This window comes from Betta splendens, chromosome 13 (assembly GCF_900634795.4).
Source record: "Betta splendens chromosome 13, fBetSpl5.4, whole genome shotgun sequence".
Taxonomy (NCBI): Eukaryota; Metazoa; Chordata; class Actinopteri; order Anabantiformes; family Osphronemidae; genus Betta; species Betta splendens.
Window position 1 is genome coordinate 11,363,227 of NC_040893.2, and position 22,674 is coordinate 11,385,900.

Consider the following 22,674-nt stretch of genomic DNA (forward strand, 5'->3'; position numbering starts at 1 on the left):
AGTTTACAGGTTGTAATGTAAACTCAGTGAAGCAAACGTTTTTTTGTGCATTGCAGGTACTGGAATCAGACTAATACTAATTAGTCAGATTTGGGGTTAATGTAACAATTTATCTCACTTTATTTCACTGTATTTATTGTAACAGATTCTACCCCGAGAAGACGCCATTTTGGACGCAGGACTGTAACCATGACAACTGAAAAGCAACTATTTCTCAAAGGCAAAGGAAGACGTTTTACGCATGTTATACCGACGTGAGATGTTGAAATTAAGACAACACAGGATGTCACTTTACACTTTCAGTAACACTATTTAATAAAGGAGGGTTACGATTTATTCCTTATATTTTCGACACTGCATGTTTACGTGTGACTTACATTTGGAATTAATTTAGTGATTATTTTTCTGTGGTTAATTATTTAAAAATCATGGTGTTTAAAAATTTGTTGAATATTTCCGCATCTGGTGCTAGCAGTGAGCGACGTCTTTGACACGAAACAATGCCCGAAGCCAACACTAGCAGTAACTAGACCGTGAGCGGATGAATCCCGCGGATGTACATTACAGTTGTAGGCCCCTCAGCTGATGTGAAACTCAGGGTTGAGAGAGAGAAGAGAGAGAGAAAAGAGAGAGAGAGAAAAGAGGAGCTGGTGCACTGTCTGTTACAACTACAACACTGGAACAAATAGGTAACAACATTATACAAAAGGTAGAAATTTTCAGTGACATCTCAGCCAACGGTGTCTTGGGGCTTCGACATATATTAAAATCGAAATCCATCGGAGAAATTGTGATATAGTGTTGCTAAAATATCTCGAAACCCGTTCCTGCTTTCCTGTTTTTTGTGTCTAAAGGTATCATAGGCCATACCATTTAGCTAGCTAGCGTTAACGCGCTAGCAGCTAGAGAGACTATTTGTATATTTAAAGGAGATTTCACAAAACCCTAAAAAGTGAATTTGTGAGTTATGTCTACGTTGGTGTGTGTAAAAGAAATCACATTGCCATACCGTCGAGCTGACAAAGCGCTAGCCACTGACAACAGGGCTTGCTAATATTAATTAGCTTGCATGCCAAGGTTAGCTGTAATAGCTATAAGGCTGTTGTTTGATTTGACAACGCTAAACGTCAGCCCCGTTACAGACCCGCAGTAGCTAACGTTAATTTCGGCATTGATAAGGTCAGTACTGTTTGTTATCGATCGCGCAGCTGGAATAACTTGGGGTAGCCATTAACACTAGCTTGTTTGGCTAACAGACAAGTGTTTATTTAGTGATCCTACTATTTGCGAGAAGAAACAGTCGCAATTTACTTGGCTAAGCTAACCTTAGCTTGCTAATAATTAGCCTCCGTACTTTGTAATTCTGATCAATATGTTTGACGGTTGCCGCTCTTTATTCTCACGTTGACAATTGTCTCAATATAGGAAGTTAGTGCTTTAGTGACACGTTGCTTGTTAGTGGTCAGTTTGTTTTTGTCTGGCTAACATTAGCTTGCACGCTAGCCAGGGCAGTAGTGAAAGGCAGGCACTGGCCTGTAGTCGGCTTAAAAAACATTGGTGATCCTCCTAGCTAGCTAACAGTTAGCTGTACTTGTGTAACGTACTCAACATTCGCGATGACAGTTGTTCAGAGAGAGGAGGATATTGGATCTGTCTGATCTGTCTGATTATTTGACAGTAGGCTGACAGTTGTGCTTTTGATTTTATCATTCCACCAAACAGTATAGAAGGTGAGCTAACTTGCGTGCGAGACATATTTTTTTCCTATAAACTTGATCGTCTGCCAGACACAGACCAGTGTGTCATGGCAGTGAGAATACCAAGTTAGCTTACGTTGGTTTACTGGTAGCCTGCTAGCTATATTACATTAAACCGCTTTCGAAAGACGATTCCAGCCGAAGCTGCCATATTTGATGTCTAGCTAATCTCAGACGTAATCGTAGTTTGTCAATCAAGTGGTCTGTCTTGGCCATCCAGTAAACATTTTACAGTTTTTTGTTAGAGACAATGTAGCTGTTTAAATTTGGCTGTGCGTTTAGCGTTAGTTAGGGAGCTATATTGGTTGACACACCGGTACGCCAACTACGCATTTCCATGTAAGCACTGCTACGTTAGCCAACGTAAGTTTAACTAACGAATCCCTCGTATGTAATTACAACCCTTTAAATATTTTCTTGTTAGCATATTTAGGATCATGTGGTTGGAAGCTTTGCCTTTAGGACGTCTGAGTTTTCGTGTGGCTATGAATGGATCTAAACTACTGCCAAAATGTATGGGACTAGCTAGGATATCTGTGGCTAAACATGCTAACGATAGTCGGTGATTTTAGAGAACTACGTCAGTAATACAGTCCTCTGTAAACCATTGGTATAAAATTGCACATCGTCTTACTAGTTTGATAGTATAGCAGCATAAACTTTGTATTGATGAATGTTTCAAGCAGGCCGCAATTTGATAACTGATAACATTCATCAGTGTGGTGCCCTAGTGATCAGAATGGACGAATAAACAAAGAGGATGCACTGTCAGTACAGGCCTAAAATGGCTCTGTGAGTTTGCCAACTATGGCGTATTTTTATGATCAGTGATAGCATGATATAAATCCTGAGCAGGTTAATTAATATTCGTTCTTTTTAGGCTACAAAGGTAGGTACGTTGTGATTCAGCTTTCATCATCTGTGTCAATTGACAAATCAAACCTTCCTAGTGTCTATGCAAAACATGTCAGACGTCAGTTGCTATCTGTACATTCATGTAGTTTACATAAAAATGTCTTATGTTTAAAAACTACAACTTAATAATGACTCTGTTGGACAAGCATGTTATTGAATGCTACTACATTTCAATATTAGCTATATGTCCAAAGTTGTTAAATGTTTGATTGCCAGAAAGATAAATATTTTCCTGTGGGCTCTAAATTGTTGGCCTAGAACATAATTATTCATGGTAGTCCTTTAGTCATTTTAATCAGTAATATGCAGTGATATTATGATAGTTATTACATAAACACATTTTTATTCTAACTGTGCAAGTCATACTTTATATTAGGATTAAAATTGTTATCGCAAAACTTTGTTATGGCTTTGCAGTATAGATGTCTATTTGTAATATGGCACCATAATGTGTAATTGATAAAATTAATGTTTGAACTTAGTTTAGTTCTTGGTAGCACTAATTTTGGTATGATAAATATTGTGTAGATAATGATGTAAATAGAGATTTTTAAAAAATTATAAAAAAAATATTTGTCATGTAACGGTAGTTTATCTAAAGTTTATAAAAGCATTTAAATTCACAATTAATGTTTTAGAATGAAATCGAATCAGAAATCATTTGCCAGTGGGCTTTTGTACATAGTCATTTTGGCAGTAGGTTTTTGTCCTTAGGTTCTAGCTTGGCTTGTAGTCTTGAGAAAAGTAATAAGATCATTATGCGTCTGATCATGACAAATGTGGTAGTGGTGAGCCTCATGGTGCATGTGATGTCACAGTCAGCCCATTCATTTGGACTATAACCAAGTGGTTGTGTGCAAGCACAGATGAAAGGCTCGCCATTACTAATTGTTGGTGTCCTTATATTTTCTCTTGTTGATTGCAGTGAATGGTAGTGTCTAGAAAGGGTATGTCCCTTCAGGAGAGAGGTGCCAATGTCCAACCGGCCTAATTCCAATCCAGGGGGGTCACTGCGCCGTTCACAGAGGAACACTGCCGCGGCCCAGCCACAAGACCACACAGTCGCGGGAAGGTAGGTCTATCTGCAAACTGACTGTCTATTTAGTTTTCAATCTAAAGAGGCTGGCATCATAGTTTTTAGGCAATTGGGTTTATTCAAGGGGTAATTTTGTGTAGATAATATGATTTGTTAACTTAATTAGGAATAGTTTAATTTAAGACTTGTGTTGTGTTCTTACATCAGCCAAATTGTTATTTAGTGAGAAGATACAGGTGCATTTAGGTGGGAAAATTTGGGGACTGCACAGATTTCTATTATGTGGCATGAATACAAAAACCCACACTCTCACTTGCTCTTTAATTTCCAACCTTACAGGTTGCAGTCAGAGCAGGTAAAACATAAAGCAAATTCCCCACCTGAAAGTAGAAGACCTAATTCTAAGGCGTCCAAAGCCACAGCCAGCGCAGCCACTGGCCAGTCCAGAGGGCACAGCTCAAGAAGGTACCCCTTCTCTCTACTTGGCGCTTACCGCAATTTCCGGACTATAGAGCGCACCTGAATTTAAGCTGCACCCATTCAATTTTACCGCACCTGTCTATAAGCAGCAAATGTGTACACCTTGTAACTAAAGTTATTTAAGCAGAAAGATGATACACAGAAAAAGGTTTGTAACTTTTAATTAAATACGGTAAATGTTTTTTCCCCTGAACAGTGCCTGCAAATGGCTGGTTTAAAAAAAAAAAAAAAAAAAAAAGTACAGCAGCGTACCACAAAAGTAACTGACCACTATCTACTGTTGTCTTCTGTGAATTAAAACCACTAAAGTCGTCGTCTTCAGGGTCAGAATTAAACGGCCTCACATTTACTTCATCATACACTTTCTCAGTCTTTCTTTAGCTGTTTCGTTGACTTTTTCCCTCGTAGTGGTGGGAGCTGCTGCCAGAGTTTTCTGTGTCCTGATTGACAGACCTTTTCAACTCAACTTCTTTTAAGGTGTCGATTTTTTTTTTCTTTTTTTTGGGGCTTTTTTTGAGAGCAGCAATTTCTGCGTGGTTTACTCGTAGGAAAGACTGAGGCGTCTTTACAATCTTTTTTGGAGAACTATAATCCGTTCTGTTGGCTCTGTCCAATCCAAAGCAGTCAGCAAGTCAATTACATATGGGTGCATCTTTTAAAAAAAAGCAAACAGCTGTACCATAAAATCGATAGCAAAAGCACATTGAAGATTCTCAATGCCGCAACATAATGACTAAGAGCGCATACAACATGCAAGGTTCAACAGCTTTCAGTCTGATCTGCACGGTGTAAACATCTTGGCCGTTAATGGTGGTTAGAATCTTGTAAGTCGGTAAAAATCCACAAATTAGCTGCACCTTTGTTTAAGATGCAGAGTTCAAAGCGCGTGGAAAAGGTTGCGGCTTGTAGTCCGGAAATTACGGTTATGTGTATGGATGTAGAGTTTGTACTTTGTATAACTAATAAAGTTATTCACCTTGTATGGTTGGGTGTGATGTGGCATTTTCATTTTGATACAGTTTTGGAAATTCCCTAATGTTGTGCTTTATTGTCCCTCTCACTTCTTAGCAATCTTACTTTGTCGGTGGCTTCATTTGTCTTGCAAGACGACCCAGAGACTGCAGGGACATCGGAACAAGAGCGATCAGGCCACCAATCAAAGAGTGAAGGCACCCGAGGGCTAAAGCGAAGTGAAGCTCCTGACCAAATTAGTACCTTTGGACCGACCCCTCCCAAGAAGCCCAAATCACTCCCTCCATCCCGAGACAATACCTCAGAGACAAAGAAAGGTCCAGCTAAATCCAAGAAGAGGTCATTTGCATCAGAACCTCCTGCATCAACAGGTCGAGGGCAGGGTAAGAAGAGTGGGGCCACCGGGGCCTCACCAATCCAGAAACGCAAGAAAGCAGACTCTTTCCCCGGTCTAAGTAGTACCGCTGGGTCGCTCCCCAATCGTACTGAGGGCAGAACTGCAAAACCCACCAAGCTGGCGTCTAAATCGGCCGCCTCAGCCAAAGCTGGGTGTAGCAACGTGACAGACTCCTCCTCCTCTGCCTCCACCTCTTCGTCTTCTTCTACCACAGGCACCAACAGCGCCACCACGCAGGGTGCACGAGTCAAACAAGGAAAGGATCAAACCAAGGCACGTCGCTCTCGCTCTGCTTCGAGTCCCTCCCCACGTCGTAGTACCCGTGAAAAGGAGCAGGCTAAATCCGCCAGCTCTTCAAAGTTTGAGTGGCCACGCTTCAACCCCAAAGTCAACCTAACAAAACCCAAACTGTCCTTGCCCGGGTCCTCCAAAACTGAGACCTCCAAACCTGGGCCATCAGGAATACAAGCTAAGATAGCAAGTGAGTTATTTCCAATATTCTCATGCACTCTTATATAGGAATATATGTGATGCAGTGTTGAAAAACCTGTGATTCAGGTGGTGGTTCAACATCAGGTAGATTGTACATGGTCTTCCTAACCTTAACCGTGCTGCAGGACAAATACAGCATAGACATCAACCATAGACAGAATTGTCCTAAATTGAGTGTACACAATCAGTTTGCAGGCTCTTAAAAAAAATCCAAAAGTTATGTCAATTTCAGCAACTCGTGATGTGATAATGTAGCAGTATGTCAACTCATAGACTATATGCAACTAAGCATGGGTGGGTCCTGGCTGGCATACTTGGTTTGCAATTAGTTGAGTGTGGTTTGACTGAACTGGTGAACTGGCTCACATTTTAAATGTGGTAGGCTGTGTTGTTACAAGAGAATTGCTAAAAACATAAATGCTGCATTCACAAGCAATTCACAATTCACAGGTGTGGTGAAACCTGATGAAAGTATAACTGAAAATGTATATGCTTTCATCACAGCAGTAGACTGTCTTCACGTGGTCATGAGGGGTTGAAAAGGCATAATGATCCTAATTTCTATGCATTCTGTTGTTTTGGGATAGCTAGTAGGTCGACTGTTGGGTATGAATTACAGTAAGTTTTAATTGTTTTGGTAATCTGTGTGAATCAAATCCATTTTTGGTTAAGCATGGTTTAGAAACCTTGATTATTGCAGTATATCGTTCAGGTTGTAGTTCTAAAGCCATAACATTGAACCCTTTTTGACACATGCACTCTTGACTAGGACTTTCGCATCGTTTGCTTACATATGCAGCTCTTAAACAGCAAAAGTCACTTAACTTGTTAGGTCTCCGCACATCAGCATTATTAACACTCACTCAGTTGTTGTGGTGTAATACGCCAAGTACAGTTCCACATACCAACTCACCTTAACTCCCCCTAACTCCCTGGATCATGTCTGTGGGAGACATGTCAGGGATTTCCATTCACACATGCAGCCCACCTGTTTGATATACTGAAATGATTCCTGTGCATGCGTAAAAAGGAGCTCAAGTTGGCTTTATCTAAAAAACATATTGTATCAGTATCAAATCAACATATAGATAATCAATCTAAGTATTCCAAGTATATTAAAAATTTCTGACCTGAACTAAACATTTTATAGCTAACTGTTACCACATAGCAGCTTTAATGTTACCATCTTTTTAGTGACGAGTTGAGGTGAGATACTTGTCTCTGGAGGGAGCAGGGGAAAATTATAGGACACCAGGCCGGATATAGAACTAATACAGTAGACGTTTGGTGTGTGTGTGTGGTGAAGTGAGTATAAGGCTGTTCAGGTCAGTGTTGGGTCAGGCTGTTCTGGGTGGGTGAAACTGAGGTGGGCATTGTGCCATGCGCCCTGGGCCCAAATAGAGAGACCCCTCCTAAGCCGGTGTTGGCTTGTTGGCCTGCATGAGTTGTGTATGCCCACAACAGGGTTGTGTTTGAGGGCAGGGAAGGTCTCAAGCTGCTTCTATCAAAATGGAAAGAAGTTTATCTCTTGAAATGTCTTCCTTGAAGTATCTTCCTCCTGTAATAACTAGTGTTTTTTTTTTTCAGCGATAATGGTGAGTAAGCATGTACAATACTATAGCTTTTATTCTAGTGGGTACAGTATGTATGGCTTTTCATTGTGCAATACCACTTTGATCAAAAGAGATTAGCAATGTTACTGCAACCTTGTAATTAATATCCATGATTTACATAAGTTCTGCTTCATTTGGAATCTTTAGCGAAAGTTTGGAACTAATGTGTATGTGAAGCATTATTTTTTGACCTGTTATGATTAAATATTAAGTAGGGCAACCAAGTAACATGCTTTAATAGTTTTTTGTCTTGTATCTATTCGTTTGGTCTCATTTTTTTAAAGATTATTTTTGTACTAGTGAATTGTGAGTCATAAATCCAGCACGAAGGTTGTCCTGTCATAGGGCCATGGTTGGGTTACTATTAATACCCATCTGGTCAGTGGTACTAGAGTCAGGGCTCTAAAAAAGCTGTACCAGAGCCTTAAAGCAAGCATAAAGCAACATGCATCAATCCCTGTTAAAAATGTGAAACTTTTTCATAGCAATATGTTTTAATACTAAACAGTGGTAATATCAACTCCCACATGAATTCATGTGCTTTTGCAAAAAGATAGAAGTGTGAATGTTTTCTCATCTTAGGTTTGAGGAAATCCACTAAGAAGCGCAGCGAGTCTCCTCCAGCAGAGCTCCCCAGCTTTCGGCGGAGCACACGTCAGAAGACCACGGGCTCCTGTGCCAGCACTAGGTACACAGTGACACATTTGAGCAGACTGTATGCTACTATGCCTCAATGGTACTGAATTTGTTGCATCTGTGTGTTTTCTGCTACTGCAAGTCCAGTGCACTTTAGTAAAATGTATTGTTTATGCAATAGCTCAAAATTAGTATAAAAAAACTTATTAACATCCATAGTTCTTACTATTCCTGCTCTCCTCTGTGATGCGAGGTGTAGTTATTTGGCAATTGTTAATTTAAAATGACTAACAGTGCCAAACTGTAACAGTGAATCAACATATGTAGTGCCATAATATGTGTGACCAAATGTAGCTCTATCCTTTTCATATATAGCACAGCAAGCTTCATTTGACTGTGAATTCTCTGTCACTCATTGCCACCCTCTTAACTATGGTGACAGTCGGCGGGGCTCAGGCCTGGGCAAGCGCGGGGCAGCCGACGCTCGCCGACAGGAGAAAATGGCCGACTCCGACAACAACCAGGATGGGGCCAACTCATCAGCTGCTCGCACTGATGAGGCATCACAGGGAGCTTCAGGTACCTGTCATTTCTTTTAGATCACCTGGTTTTGCTGTGATATTTTTATTTATTTATTCTTTCAAATATGTACAAGTAGTTGAAATACCAACACACTTGCTTCCAATCTACCTAGTACATGCTTGAACTGAGTAGAAAGTTAAACTTATCTAGTCCTACCCCATTTCTATTATTTGACTGCAGAATTACATTAATCCAACAACTGTTTATCACAATGTCACTTTCAGCTTCAAGCTCCGTTGCTGGAGCAGTGGGCATGACCACCTCTGGAGAAAGTGAGTCTGATGACTCAGAAATGGGAAGGCTCCAAGGTAGGACCTTTCTTATCTTTACCACATATTGGCAATACTGAACTGTGTACAAATGGTAGTTTTTCTTTTATAGACTTTTAGCTACTATGAAGACTATTAAAGTCATTATCAGGTTCTCAGGCCTTTTGCTTAGTGAATATTTCTGTTTTTCTCCCTTTAGCCCTTCTGGAGGCCAGAGGACTCCCTCCACATCTTTTCGGGCCCCTTGGACCTCGCATGTCACAGCTGTTTCACAGGACCATAGGCAGTGGAGCCAGTGAGTCCAACCGCCTTACGCTTGTATTATTGTAGGCCACATCTTTTCAGGCTGCACAAAGCATTGAAAATTCTGCACCCCTGTTTAAAGGCTCCAAGGCTCAGCAGCTACTGCAGGGCCTGCAGGCCACAGGAGACGAGTCTCAGCAGCTTCAAGCCGCTATCGAGATGTGCCAGCTCCTGGTGATGGGCAACGAGGAAACGCTTGGCGGATTCCCTGTTAAAAGTGTGGTGCCCGCATTGGTGAGTTATTGTCTATGAGAAGTACTTCTAACAGTTACAGTTGCCTATAAAACAAAATGACTGATAGTGAAAATAAAATATTCTATCTTCTGATTTGAAACTCCTGCTCCTTCACAGATTGCACTGCTACAAATGGAACATAATTTTGATATTGTGAGTATAATGACCATCAGTTCCCTAAATATTTTTTTTGGTTTATACATCCTCATTATCAGCTTATGTATTTATTGTTATCCGTGTGTGCACAGATGAATCATGCCTCTCGTGCACTCACATATATGATGGAGGCCCTCCCTCGGTCTTCTGCTGTGGTGGTCGATGCTATTCCTGTCTTCCTGGAGAAGGTAAGTTACTACAATCTAGCTCCTTGTTAATTTCCAATGGTGTTCTTTTGATATGTCCGTTCATTGTCTTATAATCTTGTCCACAGCTTCAGGTGATCCAGTTTATTGACGTAGCAGAGCAGGCCCTAACTGCCTTGGAGATGTTGTCAAGGCGACACAGTAAAGCCATTTTGCAGGCTGTAAGTGTGGCGCCATGTTGGGTGTCCTTTTTTATTTTGATCAGAACCTTTACACCACAATAAACATCTAATTTTCTCTTACAGGGTGGACTCGCTGACTGCCTTCTCTACCTAGAATTTTTTAGCATAAATGCGCAGAGAAATGCTTTAGCCATTGCAGCCAACTGCTGCCAGAGCATTACTCCAGATGAATTCCACTTTGTGGCTGATTCTCTGCCTCTGTTGACTCAGCGACTCACACACCAGGTATGTTTTTTTTTCTTGCTTGTCAAAAATAAAATTGATTGTAAACATAAATAAAAGTTACTTTACATAAAAAAAGTGTGTGTACAAGTGATCAGAAACCTTCTGTCCTCTTTTGTCGGGTGCAATCAGCCTTATCGCAGGCAGAGCATTGTCAGTTTAAATGTAGATTTATGAGCCATCTGTACTTGTTTTTTCCAGATTGCTTCCTACAAATTCAGTGAGTGAGAGTGAAATTGTGCTACTGATGACACACCGTAGAGCATCTAATTAACATGTTCTACAGTCAAAATATATACTATATATTCTCTCTAAGCTGTTTTGTGAAGAACACTGAGAAATAAACATAAGTACTTCAGTACGACATTATTTTACCTTAAACTATTGTTCACATTCTAACTGTATTACCATTACCTGACTACATGTGTTTTGGCAGTAGACTTAAGGTTTAGTTTGGGCCACGGGGTGGTTTTCTATGAACTAGCTAAACAGATTAGAGTGGAATGGAGAGTCTGTTTAGTCTCAAGAAATGAGAAGCTCTTCCTACAAATCACTGATGGCTATTTGTACAACTTTCTTTCAGGATAAGAAATCAGTTGAAAGCACTTGTCTCTGCTTTGCCAGACTGGTGGATAACTTTCAACATGAAGAGGTTTGTTACTTTTGTTCTTTTTTTTTTGTTTAACCATTCCTTGTTTTTTGTGGTTTTGTGTTTTTCTTTTTGCCACTTCTTGTCATCTATTTGCCTTCCAGCTCTCCAGCTAATGTGAATGTACGTGTCTGTGTTTAAATAAACAGAACCTTCTGCAGGAGGTAGCATCACGGGACCTGTTGACCAATATTCAGCAGCTGTTGGTAGTGACCCCTCCTGTGCTCAGCTCGGGGATGTTCATCATGGTTGTGCGCATGTTTTCTCTTATGTGCTCTAACTGCCCCTGCCTGGCAGTGCAGCTTATGAAGCAGAGTGAGTGACCCTCACACACGAATGTGCCACACTTTTCACTTCCACTAACTCACTTTTTACTTGCCTTTCATTTTAGTGGGTTGTTTAAGCTGCCTGTTTATTGTGTACATAGCTAACAAATGCAAGTTTTATGCACTTGCAATTATCAACTTCTGAACTCTGACTATTGTAGAACTGTAGAAATTTTGTCTATATCCTAAAAGCTATATTACTTTCATTCATGGCAGGTGAGAGGTGGAATATGCACCACGGAGCACCTATAACAGAAATGTTACTTTATTTTACAGACATAGCAGAAACTCTGCGTTTCCTCTTGTGTGGTGTGTCAAATGGCAGCTGCCAGGAGCAGATTGAGCTGGTTCCCCGGAGCCCCCAAGAGCTCTATGAACTGACCTCTCTTATATGGTAACATCACTTTGCCTGACTTTATGTTAACTGTTGGATGGCTGAGGATTCCACTCAGCAATATAGCAAAAATATCACTTAGGTTGACGCTAACCTTGCAAGAAAAACTTTACTGAATATAGAATTTCTTTATCTTTTTCCTACACATTTATGATAAGGAGTTAATTCTATCTTAATCCATGTCTGACACATTTACTCTTGCTTCTCTTAGACCTTAAGTGACCTTAATATCCATATGTAAAATGTCATTGTCGCATTTGAGTTTTTTTTTGGTTTCCCTTGTTAAATAGGTAATTTTCTCAACTAATTTTTGCTTACAGTGAGCTGATGCCCTGTTTGCCAAGAGAAGGCATCTTTGCAGTGGATGTAATGCTGAAGAAGGGCAGTGCCCAGACGACAGAGGGAGCCATCTGGCAGTGGAGGGACGACCGAGGACTGTGGCATCCTTACAACCGCATCGACAGCCGCATCATTGAGGTACTAACACGCTTCTCTCAGTAGATTTACACAATCAATTGATTTGGGGCGTATCGGAATGTTATTTCTAATATTTGTTGTATTTGGCTTTTGTTTTTGACCCACAGACAGCTCACCAGAATGGGGAGGATGAGATCAGCTTGTCAACCCTGGGCCGAGTGTACACAATTGACTTCAACTCTATGCAGCAGATCAATGAAGACACAGGAACCGCACGCGGTATCCAGAGGAAACCTAATCCTCTTGCCAACCCTAATACAGGTAATACAATACAGATAACAAATTCTAGAGTACTTTGTGAAGGTGTTTGGTTTATTGTATTCTACACTGCTCCTCTGCAGAGGATGACAGGCTCCTTAAACTCAAAGTTCCTGAGAGGATTCAGTTACACAGCAAGAACATACAAGTTCATAGTTTTTAAATCAAGTAAATACTATTGGAATATGTCACAGTCACTCTGTGGTTGGGGGTAAAAGAGTCTGACTTGTTCATTGCCTGTGTGCAGGGAGTCACCAGGAGGTTCGTCGAGAAGATGCACGAGCCCAGTTGATGAAGGAGGACCCTGAGCTGGCCAAGTGCTTTATCAAAACTCTGTTTGGGGTTTTGTATGAGGTGTACAGCTCTTCAGCTGGCCCTGCCGTCAGACACAAGTGCCTTAGAGCCATCCTCAGGATCATCTACTTTGCGGACGCAGAGCTACTGAAGGATGTGCTGAGGAACCATGCTGTGTCCAGGTAACCATGCCCTGGATGTAGGTTATAAACTGTTGTAGAGCCTGATTGCAGTGGGGATGAAGGAATTCCTGTAGTGAGGGGACTTGTCCACAGCAGCTTCTTTTCGGGTGCCTGATGTTTGTGTGGGATGATCAGTGTATTCCAGGATGGGCTCTGTGTTTTTGTGTGTGCATTTTTCTAGGTTGAGGATCCATTTTAGATGCTCACACACTTGAGTAGCACAGCGCTTAAGCAGCCTAAGGCATACACCATCTGGGCCAGCTACTTTCCCCCAGCATAGACTTTGTAAATGCAGCCTCACCTCTGTTACTGTGACAGATGGTGAGGCATGTCCAGGTAAGGGAGGGGGCATAGCTGTAGTCATGGAGAAGCAAGTGTAGGAAAAGGAACTGGAGTAGACGAAGTAGACCTTAAGGAAGGATTAGGGTATGTGACTGCTTTTGTAGCGGTGTCAAACCTGTTGAAGGACATTTGAGTTCATTGGCATTAGCTCTGTCCACATCTAACCTCTTCATCTGAACTCCAGATTTGTTAAGATTACCTCTAGAGTGTAGAGTGTTCTTCCCACAGCACTCTGCATAAATTATTAAGCGAACTATTAGATGTTTCAGGTTCTGGACAATAAATTTACTTTGACCTGTTTCTATGTTTCTTTCTACAGTCACATTGCCTCCATGCTATCCAGCCAGGACCTGAAGATTGTAGTGGGCTCTCTGCAGATGGCCGAGATCCTTATGCAGAAGCTGCCCGATGTCTTTAGTGTCTATTTCAGGAGAGAAGGTAACACTTTTTAAAATTTTATTAACAGTCCTCAGTTTCTAGTGTGTTGTCTAACTTGTATTTATGCCATAGTCTTTTTTTCACATAAGAAATTTGTAAATCATTGAATCTTCTTTTTTCTCTTCTTCTTCTCTTTTAGGTGTAATGCATCAGGTGAAGAACCTAGCGGAGTCCGAGAGTTTTCTAGTAACTAGTCCTCCTAAGGCTTGCCCTAGTGGTACTGCCAGTTTGTGCACTATCAGCACAGCATCTACCACATCTGCTAATAATGCAACTCCTGACCTGGGCTCACCCAGCTTCCAGCACAGCATGGACGACTCACTGGACCTCAGCCCACAGGGGTGAGTCTGTGGTTTGGCTGTTTACAGGGCCATTGCTTGTTTATGTATTACAAATTATGCTATAAATTCAGCTTTTTGTGTGTGTTCTTGCCTGCTGTAATTGTTTCCTCCCATCACAGGCGGTTAAGTGATGTTCTAAAGAGAAAACGACTACCTAAAAGAGGGCCCAGACGACCCAAATACTCTCCACCAAGAGATGACGATAAAGTAGACAATCAGGGTAGGTCAAACTGCTAGTGTCACTCTGTCGTTGAGTGTGTGGTCATGAGTTGGACCTCAGCGTTTATCTTCTCAGTAAACATTTTATGCTTATTAATACTTGTGCTATGTGTTTGTTACAGCCAAGAGCCCTACCAGTACTCAGTCACCCAAATCTTCCTTCTTGGCCAGTCTGAATCCCAAGACCTGGGGTAAACTGGGTGCCCAGACTAACAATGCTAACTCAGAACCCTCACGCACAGCTGGGGTGAGTGGCCTGGCAAGGGCACCTCCCAAGGACACAATTTCAAATAACAGGTACTGTTCAACCTTTTTATTATGATTAGATTTAAAAACTCTCATACTATTATCATCATTTATAAACAATGTTATGTTTTACTTCTCTTTTTTTAGAGACAAAATAAAGGCATGGATCAAAGAGCAGGCAAGTAAATTTGTGGAGCGCTACTTCAACTCTGAAAACGTAGATGGCAGCAACCCTGCACTGAATGTACTCCAGAGACTTTGCACAGCCACTGAGCAGCTCAACCTGCAGGTAAAATGTTCAGTCATCTTGTAAATTAAGAACTGTCACATATCGGGCAAAAAATTAAAGTAAATAAACGAATGGAAATAAATCAAAGTTGAAATTGAGTATATTGTGTGTTGAGATGACACGAAAACCTTCATCCAGTGCACCAGTAATCTAAAAATAATGATTGAATTCTTGAATTTATGCTGCACTCTGACACTGAGTCCTTCTTTCTGCTGTGGCATGTTCTCATTACTCAGGTGGATGGTGGTTTGGAGTGTCTGGTGGAGATCTCCAGTATTGTATCGGAATCTGATGTCTCATCTTTTGAGATCCAGCATAGTGGGCTGGTGAAGCAACTTCTGATCTACCTGACCTCTAACACAGACAGGGACTTGTTGAGTCGTGACATGCGGCTTAAAAGATTCCTCCATGTTTTTGCTGGATGTCCGGTGAGATGTTACACACAAAATGCTGTTTAGGCTCACGCCTATATTAACCTCTTAGTGTCAATTTGGATGCGATCTACTAATTCATAATGCTATATTTGTAGTAAACACAGTGTTGCTCAGTTGTTTTTTTTTTCTATAACAATTTTTTTGTAGGTTCCGGGTATGGAACCATTAGGTCGTGTAGACCCAGCAGAAAATGGGCCTTACTTGGCACTGGTGCACAAGATGAACAGCTGTCTGAGCCAAATGGAGCAATTCCCTGTCAAAGTGCATGACTTTCCCAGTGGCAATGGCAATGGCAGCCGGTCAGTTCTGTTTTTATCTGATTACTAAGTTATGCTGTATATGTAAATTTTTTTAATATTCTGTTTATATTAAATAATTTGCAACATTATCAATTTTTCCCTTCAGGGGCTCTCAAGCTCTCAAGTTTTTCAATACACATCAGCTCAAGTGTCAACTCCAGAGGCACCCAGACTGCACAAACGTTAAACAGTGGAAAGGCGGCCCTGTGAAGATTGATCCTCTGGCTTTGGTGCAAGCCATCGAGCGATATCTAGTTGTCAGAGGTGAGGGACGGCTCATGTTGCTCTTAACAGATTTATCGCTGGTATCTCCCAATCAATGGGGAAAACCGGGGCACTTAAAAACAGATGCATTAGGCTGTAGATGACATTGCCAGGTTCTCCATAGACAGCAAATTATTGTTTCAAAAGTTCTAGATGCACAGCAACATATCCTTGTAGTAATTTTTATCATCTTGACTTGACTTTGTCTTTACAGGCTATGGCCGAATTAGAGAAGAGGACGAAGACAGTGATGATGATGGTTCAGATGATGAAATAGATGAATCATTGGTATGTGATGGTATTTGTGTAGAATAATAAACCTAATATTTATAATCAACTTTCCAAAATTAAATGTTGTGATGTGATCATTGACAGTTTAGGCAAGTTACACATCACATATATTTTCTTATACTTTTACTGAAAGTCAGTTGTTGTTAATGTGCCATGTTGTTCCTTGGTTATCCAGGCGGCTCAGTTCCTTAATTCTGGTAGCGTGCGTCACAGACTACAGTTCTACATTGGTGACCACCTGCTACCATACAATATGACAGTATATCAGGCTGTACGCCAGTATAGTCTTCAGGCAGAAGAGGAAAGGGAGTCGACGGACGACGAGGCAAATCCACTTGGGCGAGCTGGCATCTGGACCAAAACACATACAGTATGGTATGTTATTTAAATTTAAATTTAACTTTAAATTTAAATTTAATTCACTCATTTTAAAATCTTTAGGTAAAAGAAGTCAGAACAATGTTTATTGCCTTTCAGTAGACTCGTGAGAGCCTCCAGTAACCTATTGTCCTGTCATGTTTCCTGGTAGGTATAAACCAGTGAGAGAGGACGAGGATGGCAGCAAAGATGCAGTGGGTGGAAAGAGGGGTCGAGCCCAGACCGCGCCCACCAAAACCTCACCTCGCAACGCCAAGAAGCAGGATGAGCTGTGGCATGGTGAGAATATAAAGCTCTTGTTTGAAACAGCTTATTGGTGCCATTGAAAAAAGCAGCCTTGATGCTTAAAATGGTCTAGAAATATAAGTGAAGAACTTGTAAATCTAGTTTGTGTCATGATCTTTTCAGATTTAGCTTTTTTTTTTCCAAATGATGTTTTATATTTGTGCCATTGTTTTTCATTGCGTTTAGATGGTGTATGTCCCAGCGTCACCAATCCCTTAGAGTCATACCTCACTTCGGAGCCACCAGAGACCATAACCTTTGATGACCCCTCTTTAGAGGTCAACCTGCTGCTGAGGGTCCTGCACTCCATCAGTAGATACTGGTTCTATTTGTATGATGTAAGTCAACGTCCCAAGAACTATTAACAAGCGTCTAAATTTTGTTGCTCTTAAAATTGTTAATAGAACCATGTTTTTTTTTTCTCTGAGGAACTAATATGAACTTACAGCTGTAAAACAAACAATGTTGTGTCAAAAAAATATACATGACAATAAATATATTAGTTACATGCATATGTTTGGTTACTTTGCAGAATGCTGCATGTAAAGAAATCATAGCCACCAGTGAGTTCATTAACAGTAAGCTGACAGCCAAAGCCAACCGTCAGCTGCAGGACCCACTGGTCATTATGACGGGAAACATCCCTACTTGGCTTATTGAGCTTGGAAAAACCTGGTGAGTGTTTCAGATGTGAATGGACAAAGTGTTTGAGTTACAGCCTGGATTGCTGATGAGTCTCATTTTCTTGTTTTGTTGTTTTTTTCTCCCTCTCTATAGCCCGTTCTTCTTCCCCTTTGACACCCGGCAGATGTTGTTCTATGTAACTGCTTTTGATCGTGACCGAGCCATGCAACGCCTTCTGGATACAAATCCTGAGATCAACCAATCAGATTCTCAGGACAGCAGAGTTGCACCACGTCTTGATAGAAAAAAGGTGCTGTGTGTTATTGTTGTAGTGAACCAGTCAGTGAGATCTATCTTTCTATATACAGATGTCAGTTCATTGCATTGGTTCGTTCATTTTGACTTAAACTGTTTATTCCCTCCTGTTTTCAGAGGACGATAAACCGCGATGAGTTGCTAAAACAGGCCGAGTCTGTAATGCAGGACCTTGGAAGCTCCAGGGCAATGTTGGAGATTCAGTATGAGAACGAGGTACCTTAATTGCTTTTTATGAGTGATGCCAAAGTATGTACCATAACACAGTAAAAAGTGTTTTTCTTTTTTGGAGCCTAACGTTTCTTCTACTTTCAGGTCGGGACAGGTCTTGGCCCCACTTTGGAGTTCTACGCTCTGGTGTCTCAGGAGCTCCAGCGGGCGGATCTTGGCCTGTGGAGGGGTGAAGAAGTCACTCTTGCCAATCCCAAAGGTACTTCATTCTCTCTCAGACGTGGATGATACAAGAAAATGCTTTTCCTGCTGAATGAACTAATGTGACCAGACCTACTCTGATAATATTTTTGACTTTGTTCAACAGGAAGCCAAGAAGGAACCAAGTATATGTTTAGCTCCAGAGGACTGTTTGCTGTTCCCTTCGGCAGGACAACCAAACCAGCACACATAGCCAAAATCAAAATGAAGTTCCGTTTCTTAGGAAAGCTAATGGCCAAAGCCATTATGGACTTCAGATTGGTAAATTCCATTTTACTTTCGACACTTGTATTTTCAGCTTAGATTGACAAGTGTCAAAATTCTTTGAGCTTTTTCATCAAAAACAACAAGTGAGTTTCCTCTTTTGTGTTTCCCAGCTCGACCTTCCCTTGGGGCTGCCATTTTATAAGTGGATGCTACGGCATGAGGCGTCGATAAGCTCCCACGACCTAGTGAACATTGATCCTGGGGTGGCAAAGTCCATCCAACATCTGGAGGATATTATCCGCCAGAAGAAGAAGCTGGAACAGGATCGCTCACAGGTGAATCGCAAGGATTTTAGGTTTAGGCTGCTTCTATGATCACCTGGTGCTGTTTTCAGGTTTTATGAAATTCACTTTTTTAAGTCACAAATTGGACTTGTCATTTACACTTCGCTAACTAGAAATGATTTGATCACACCTACAAGAATGCTCACATGTCTTCGTGTTTCATATTTCAGACAAGAGAGACCCTACAGCAGGCGCTGGAGAGCCTCAACATGAATGGCTGCTCAGTAGAGGATCTGGGTTTGGACTTTACCCTCCCAGGATTCCCAAACATTGAACTGAAAAAGGGTGGCAAAGATGTCCCAGTCACAATCTACAACCTGGAGGAGTACCTTAGGGTGTGTAATGTACTCCTTGGTTAAAATGAAGTGTTACAATTTGCCAGTCTTCAATGTGTTTATTCTACATTATCTTTTTTCTTTTTTTTTTTACCTCCTCTAGTTGGTGGTGTACTGGACTCTAAACGAAGGAGTGTCTCGACAGTTTGAATCCTTCAGGGAAGGGTTTGAGTCAGTCTTCCCCTTACATCACCTGCAGTATTTCTACCCAGAGGAGGTAACTGGTTTCCCGTTTCTTAATATTTTACTGGGTTGATTAGTAGATACACTTAACGGGATCACTACTTTAGCTAAACCTCACTTATGACCACATCATGTTTTAACCATTTAAACTGGTGGTGTTTGATTGTTTCAAGAAGACCTCTGTCTTTGTTGTGTCGATGTTGTCCTCCATAATTGTTCATTGCCTCCTTTCTCTTCCTGTAGCTTGACCAGTTGCTGTGTGGAAGTAAATCAGAGACGTGGGATGTCAAGACCCTGATGGAGTGCTGTCGACCGGACCATGGATACACACATGACAGGTGAGACCACGGGGATGGATGTGCCTGCACATGACCTCAAAATAAAAAAAAATGTCAAATGTGCTTTTAAATCAGTTTATCTAATTGCCATTTATATCAAACACTGATTATTTTAACAAACTGTAGTAATAGTTTTTTAGTTTTAGTTAATTGCTTGTACAACTTTTCCACTCACAAACCTCCACTTTTATTGCAGACAATGTTTGTGTCTTACTTATATCCTACCTGGACCCACTGTAGATACAAGCTTCAACATGTTTGTGTATTGTGTATGTGATGTTCTGCAGCCGTGCAGTTCGGTTCCTGTTTGAGGTTTTGAGCAGCTTCGATGCAGAGCAGCAGAGACTCTTCCTGCAGTTTGTCACAGGAAGCCCAAGACTGCCTGTCGGAGGTGAGTCACTTGGTGTTTTTTTTTTTACTTTTGTTGGGATCACTGTCTTAAATGGGGACTAACATTCAGTTTTAATCCTAATTTTAACAGTTAAGGGAGTGAAATTACTATATGATCTATTTTAGAGGTAGCTTTTGCATAGAACAAAGCAAAGATGGTGAGGTTCTCTGTGGGGATGTAAGAGTGAGGCTTGTTGTAGATCCAGGCGTATGTTGCAAACTTTGACCTTTTATTGGTTCAGCATGGTAATTCTGCCAATTAGAGGCTAGTATTGGCCAACACAGACCCACATCTACACTGAACACGTACTAAACTAAATTCTTTCTGAATGGGCCTTAATGGCCTTAATTGGTCCTGTGTCATTTTCTCTTCTACACTCTCACCTGGTGGTGGTCTCGTCTCCCAGGTTTCCGGAGCCTGAATCCCCCTCTGACGATTGTGAGGAAGACGTTCGAGTCGACGGAGAACCCGGACGACTTCCTCCCCTCAGTCATGACCTGCGTCAACTACCTGAAGCTGCCTGATTACTCCAGCATAGAGATCATGCGAGAGAAACTGTTGATTGCGGCTCGCGAGGGCCAGCAGTCGTTCCACCTTTCCTGATCTCGCCACATCTCACATTAAAATGCCTTCTACAGCGACTGATTAAATCAAGACTTCCTTCTTAGTTTTTTTGTAATCACTTACATTAAGGCTCCGTGTACAGCCTTCTTGTTAGAGAAAGCAGCTTGCAGAAAAATTAAGACTTTAAATATATATTTGCTGCCCCTGTCTCTCAAAAAAAATCTAAAAAATAAAAAAAATGGAAAGGTGTTCCATGACCTACAGAACTTAAAATATAGAAAAAGAGAGAGTTAAACTTATATCAGTAGTTGAGTAATGTTAAAAAAAAGATGAAAACATCTGGGTGACATTTTAAATTGCATTGCTATGTGATATTTAAAAAAGGGATGTCTCCTCCCTAGAGTGGTGGACAGCGTCACTGGGTGTTGGGGAAGAGTGGGGGTGGGGGGTCCATTGAGCAAGCTAGGTTTACTTTAGCTCCAAAGATCATTTGTACAGACAAATTTGCAGACTTTGCTCATTCTACACATTTGATAGAATAGCTCTTTGTTCTCATGTCTCCTCCCTCTCGGTTCGTCTGTTTGCATTTTGTTCTGTATTATATTGGTCCCGGTTTGTGTGTTGCATTTCAGTTCAGCTTTCCCCCCCTGTGTGTCTTTGCTTCAAGTTGTGGAAACGAGAGTTGCAGTTGGTTGAATGCGGGTAGTGACGAGCGCCTATTACGTTTCTTTCTTCCCCCTACCCCGGTTGAGATTGTGTTTCTGGCCTCCTTATTATAGAGCGCCTCAGCTCAAATGACGACTTGTAACCAGTGTGTTGATCAGGTAAATTTGTTTTGCTCTTCTTTTGATAGAGTTAGCGTCTTTCTGTTGGGCCCTACTGGAGGTGTAGGGTTATCTTAGTAGACCAAGCTCTGAGCAACCCTCAACACATAATGTAGCTGGGCACAAAATTTGGCTGGTCTCATTTTATCGTTTAATGGCCAGATAGCATTTCAAGTTCAAATAAAGTTTATATGCAGTTTCACACCCTGTTTGAGGTGGGAATGTCTGCTTTACCTTTTTTTTTTTTTATTTTTAAATTTTCTATATTGTCTTTATTTCTTGCTGTAGTTGATTATAATTTTTCTTTGCACTGCTGGCTTGGAACAAACCGTGGTGTGCACCTGCAGTCTGTGGCCAGGGGAGGGCGCCACTGTATGCTCTCTTGGCCCAATCGTTCATGTGCTGGTTTCTAAGATCTGCAATAATTTACTGCATCAGGTTCATGTTTTTACCTGAACATAAATAAAGTAACTGTTTGACTCAGTTGTGTTTATTCATAGTTTTATTTCTCTGTCGCCGTCGCGTTTTTGCCACATTGCTGTTTTTCTCTTGAAGCTGGCTACGAAGGATCACTTTTAAAAACAAGGCGTAGCACATGTTTTTCTCCATGGGATCCCATTGTGCACGGTGTTAGCCGGGTTGCCATGGCGACATTGCAAGATCCTATTGGACTGGAAAGTTGCTCCTCAGATCTCTGCAGGGTTCAGCATCAGTGTTTTAAGCGAATTCTTACCACCACTGTGTCCTAAACTAAGAATGTAATGTTCATAATCCAGGTCATTGGGTTTCATCATCGCTACTAGAAAAAAAAAGTTATGTTCACAGGCAAAAACCAATGTTTCCATCTTCTATATAAACTATTCTGTAACCAACGTGATGCTTTGTTTTCATTTGCATACTCTCGAAGTCTTACAGTCTCACGTCATGTTGGTAAATATTCATAATGTAATAATGTTACTGCTGAAGCTTACATTAGTCACACCAAGCTGTACTTTACCACAACCTGCCACGTTTCTTAGGCTGCACGGTCACGTTTGCCTTTCATTTAGTCACACAGAGGCTGAAACAGCTGGGAACACGTTTATTTCTCAGTTTCCTCTTGATTCTTGTCCGAAACTGCAAAAGCCAAGTCACGTTGATTCATTATAGGATTGTAACGTCGAGTGATTTTGCCGTGTTGCTACTTCTGCATGAGTTGTGACATTCCTTCCATTCTGACTCTCGCTGCACAACCTTGGCTCGTCCCGTCAGGCACCATC

The 22,674-nt window shown here is 41.2% G+C and overlaps 1 protein-coding gene across 6 annotated transcripts; it reads left to right on the plus strand.

The window, feature by feature from the left end:
• The first annotated feature begins 529 nt into the window (after positions 1-529).
• trip12 (thyroid hormone receptor interactor 12) lies at positions 530-21,898 on the plus strand. Of its 6 annotated transcripts, none has more exons than XM_029171054.3 (42): positions 530-689; positions 3,598-3,744; positions 4,048-4,173; positions 5,257-6,038; positions 8,245-8,350; positions 8,741-8,877; positions 9,105-9,188; positions 9,349-9,444; positions 9,535-9,686; positions 9,804-9,839; positions 9,935-10,030; positions 10,117-10,209; positions 10,294-10,455; positions 11,036-11,104; positions 11,251-11,416; positions 11,704-11,821; positions 12,142-12,298; positions 12,406-12,559; positions 12,804-13,032; positions 13,694-13,812; positions 13,952-14,153; positions 14,273-14,373; positions 14,495-14,669; positions 14,766-14,907; positions 15,144-15,335; positions 15,489-15,640; positions 15,747-15,904; positions 16,119-16,192; positions 16,371-16,570; positions 16,725-16,852; positions 17,045-17,196; positions 17,391-17,533; positions 17,636-17,792; positions 17,915-18,013; positions 18,113-18,227; positions 18,336-18,490; positions 18,607-18,771; positions 18,951-19,115; positions 19,219-19,332; positions 19,542-19,636; positions 19,924-20,027; positions 20,434-21,898. In XM_029171054.3, the coding sequence occupies exons 2-42, from the start codon at positions 3,647-3,649 to the stop codon at positions 20,628-20,630; spliced, it is 6,165 nt and encodes a 2,054-aa protein (XP_029026887.1). In that variant the 5' UTR covers positions 530-689; positions 3,598-3,646; the 3' UTR covers positions 20,631-21,898. The 6 variants fall into 6 exon arrangements, with proteins under 6 accessions (XP_029026887.1, XP_055370285.1, XP_029026891.1 ...); XM_029171058.3 differs by having other exon boundaries at positions 689-709; XM_029171055.3 differs by lacking the exon at positions 530-689 and adding an exon at positions 1,025-1,179.
• Positions 21,899-22,674: the final 776 nt, after the last annotated feature.

Coding starts and splice junctions, on each gene's coding strand:
- trip12 (XM_029171054.3), top strand. CDS start 3,647: ATGTCCAACCGGCCTAATTCCAATCCAGGGGGGTCACTGCGCCGTTCA. Junction 9,445..9,534: donor GACCATAGGCAGTGGAGCCA/GTGAGTCCAACC, acceptor CCCTGTTTAAAG/GCTCCAAGGCTCAGCAGCTA. Junction 13,813..13,951: donor TGTCTATTTCAGGAGAGAAG/GTAACACTTTTT, acceptor CTTCTCTTTTAG/GTGTAATGCATCAGGTGAAG.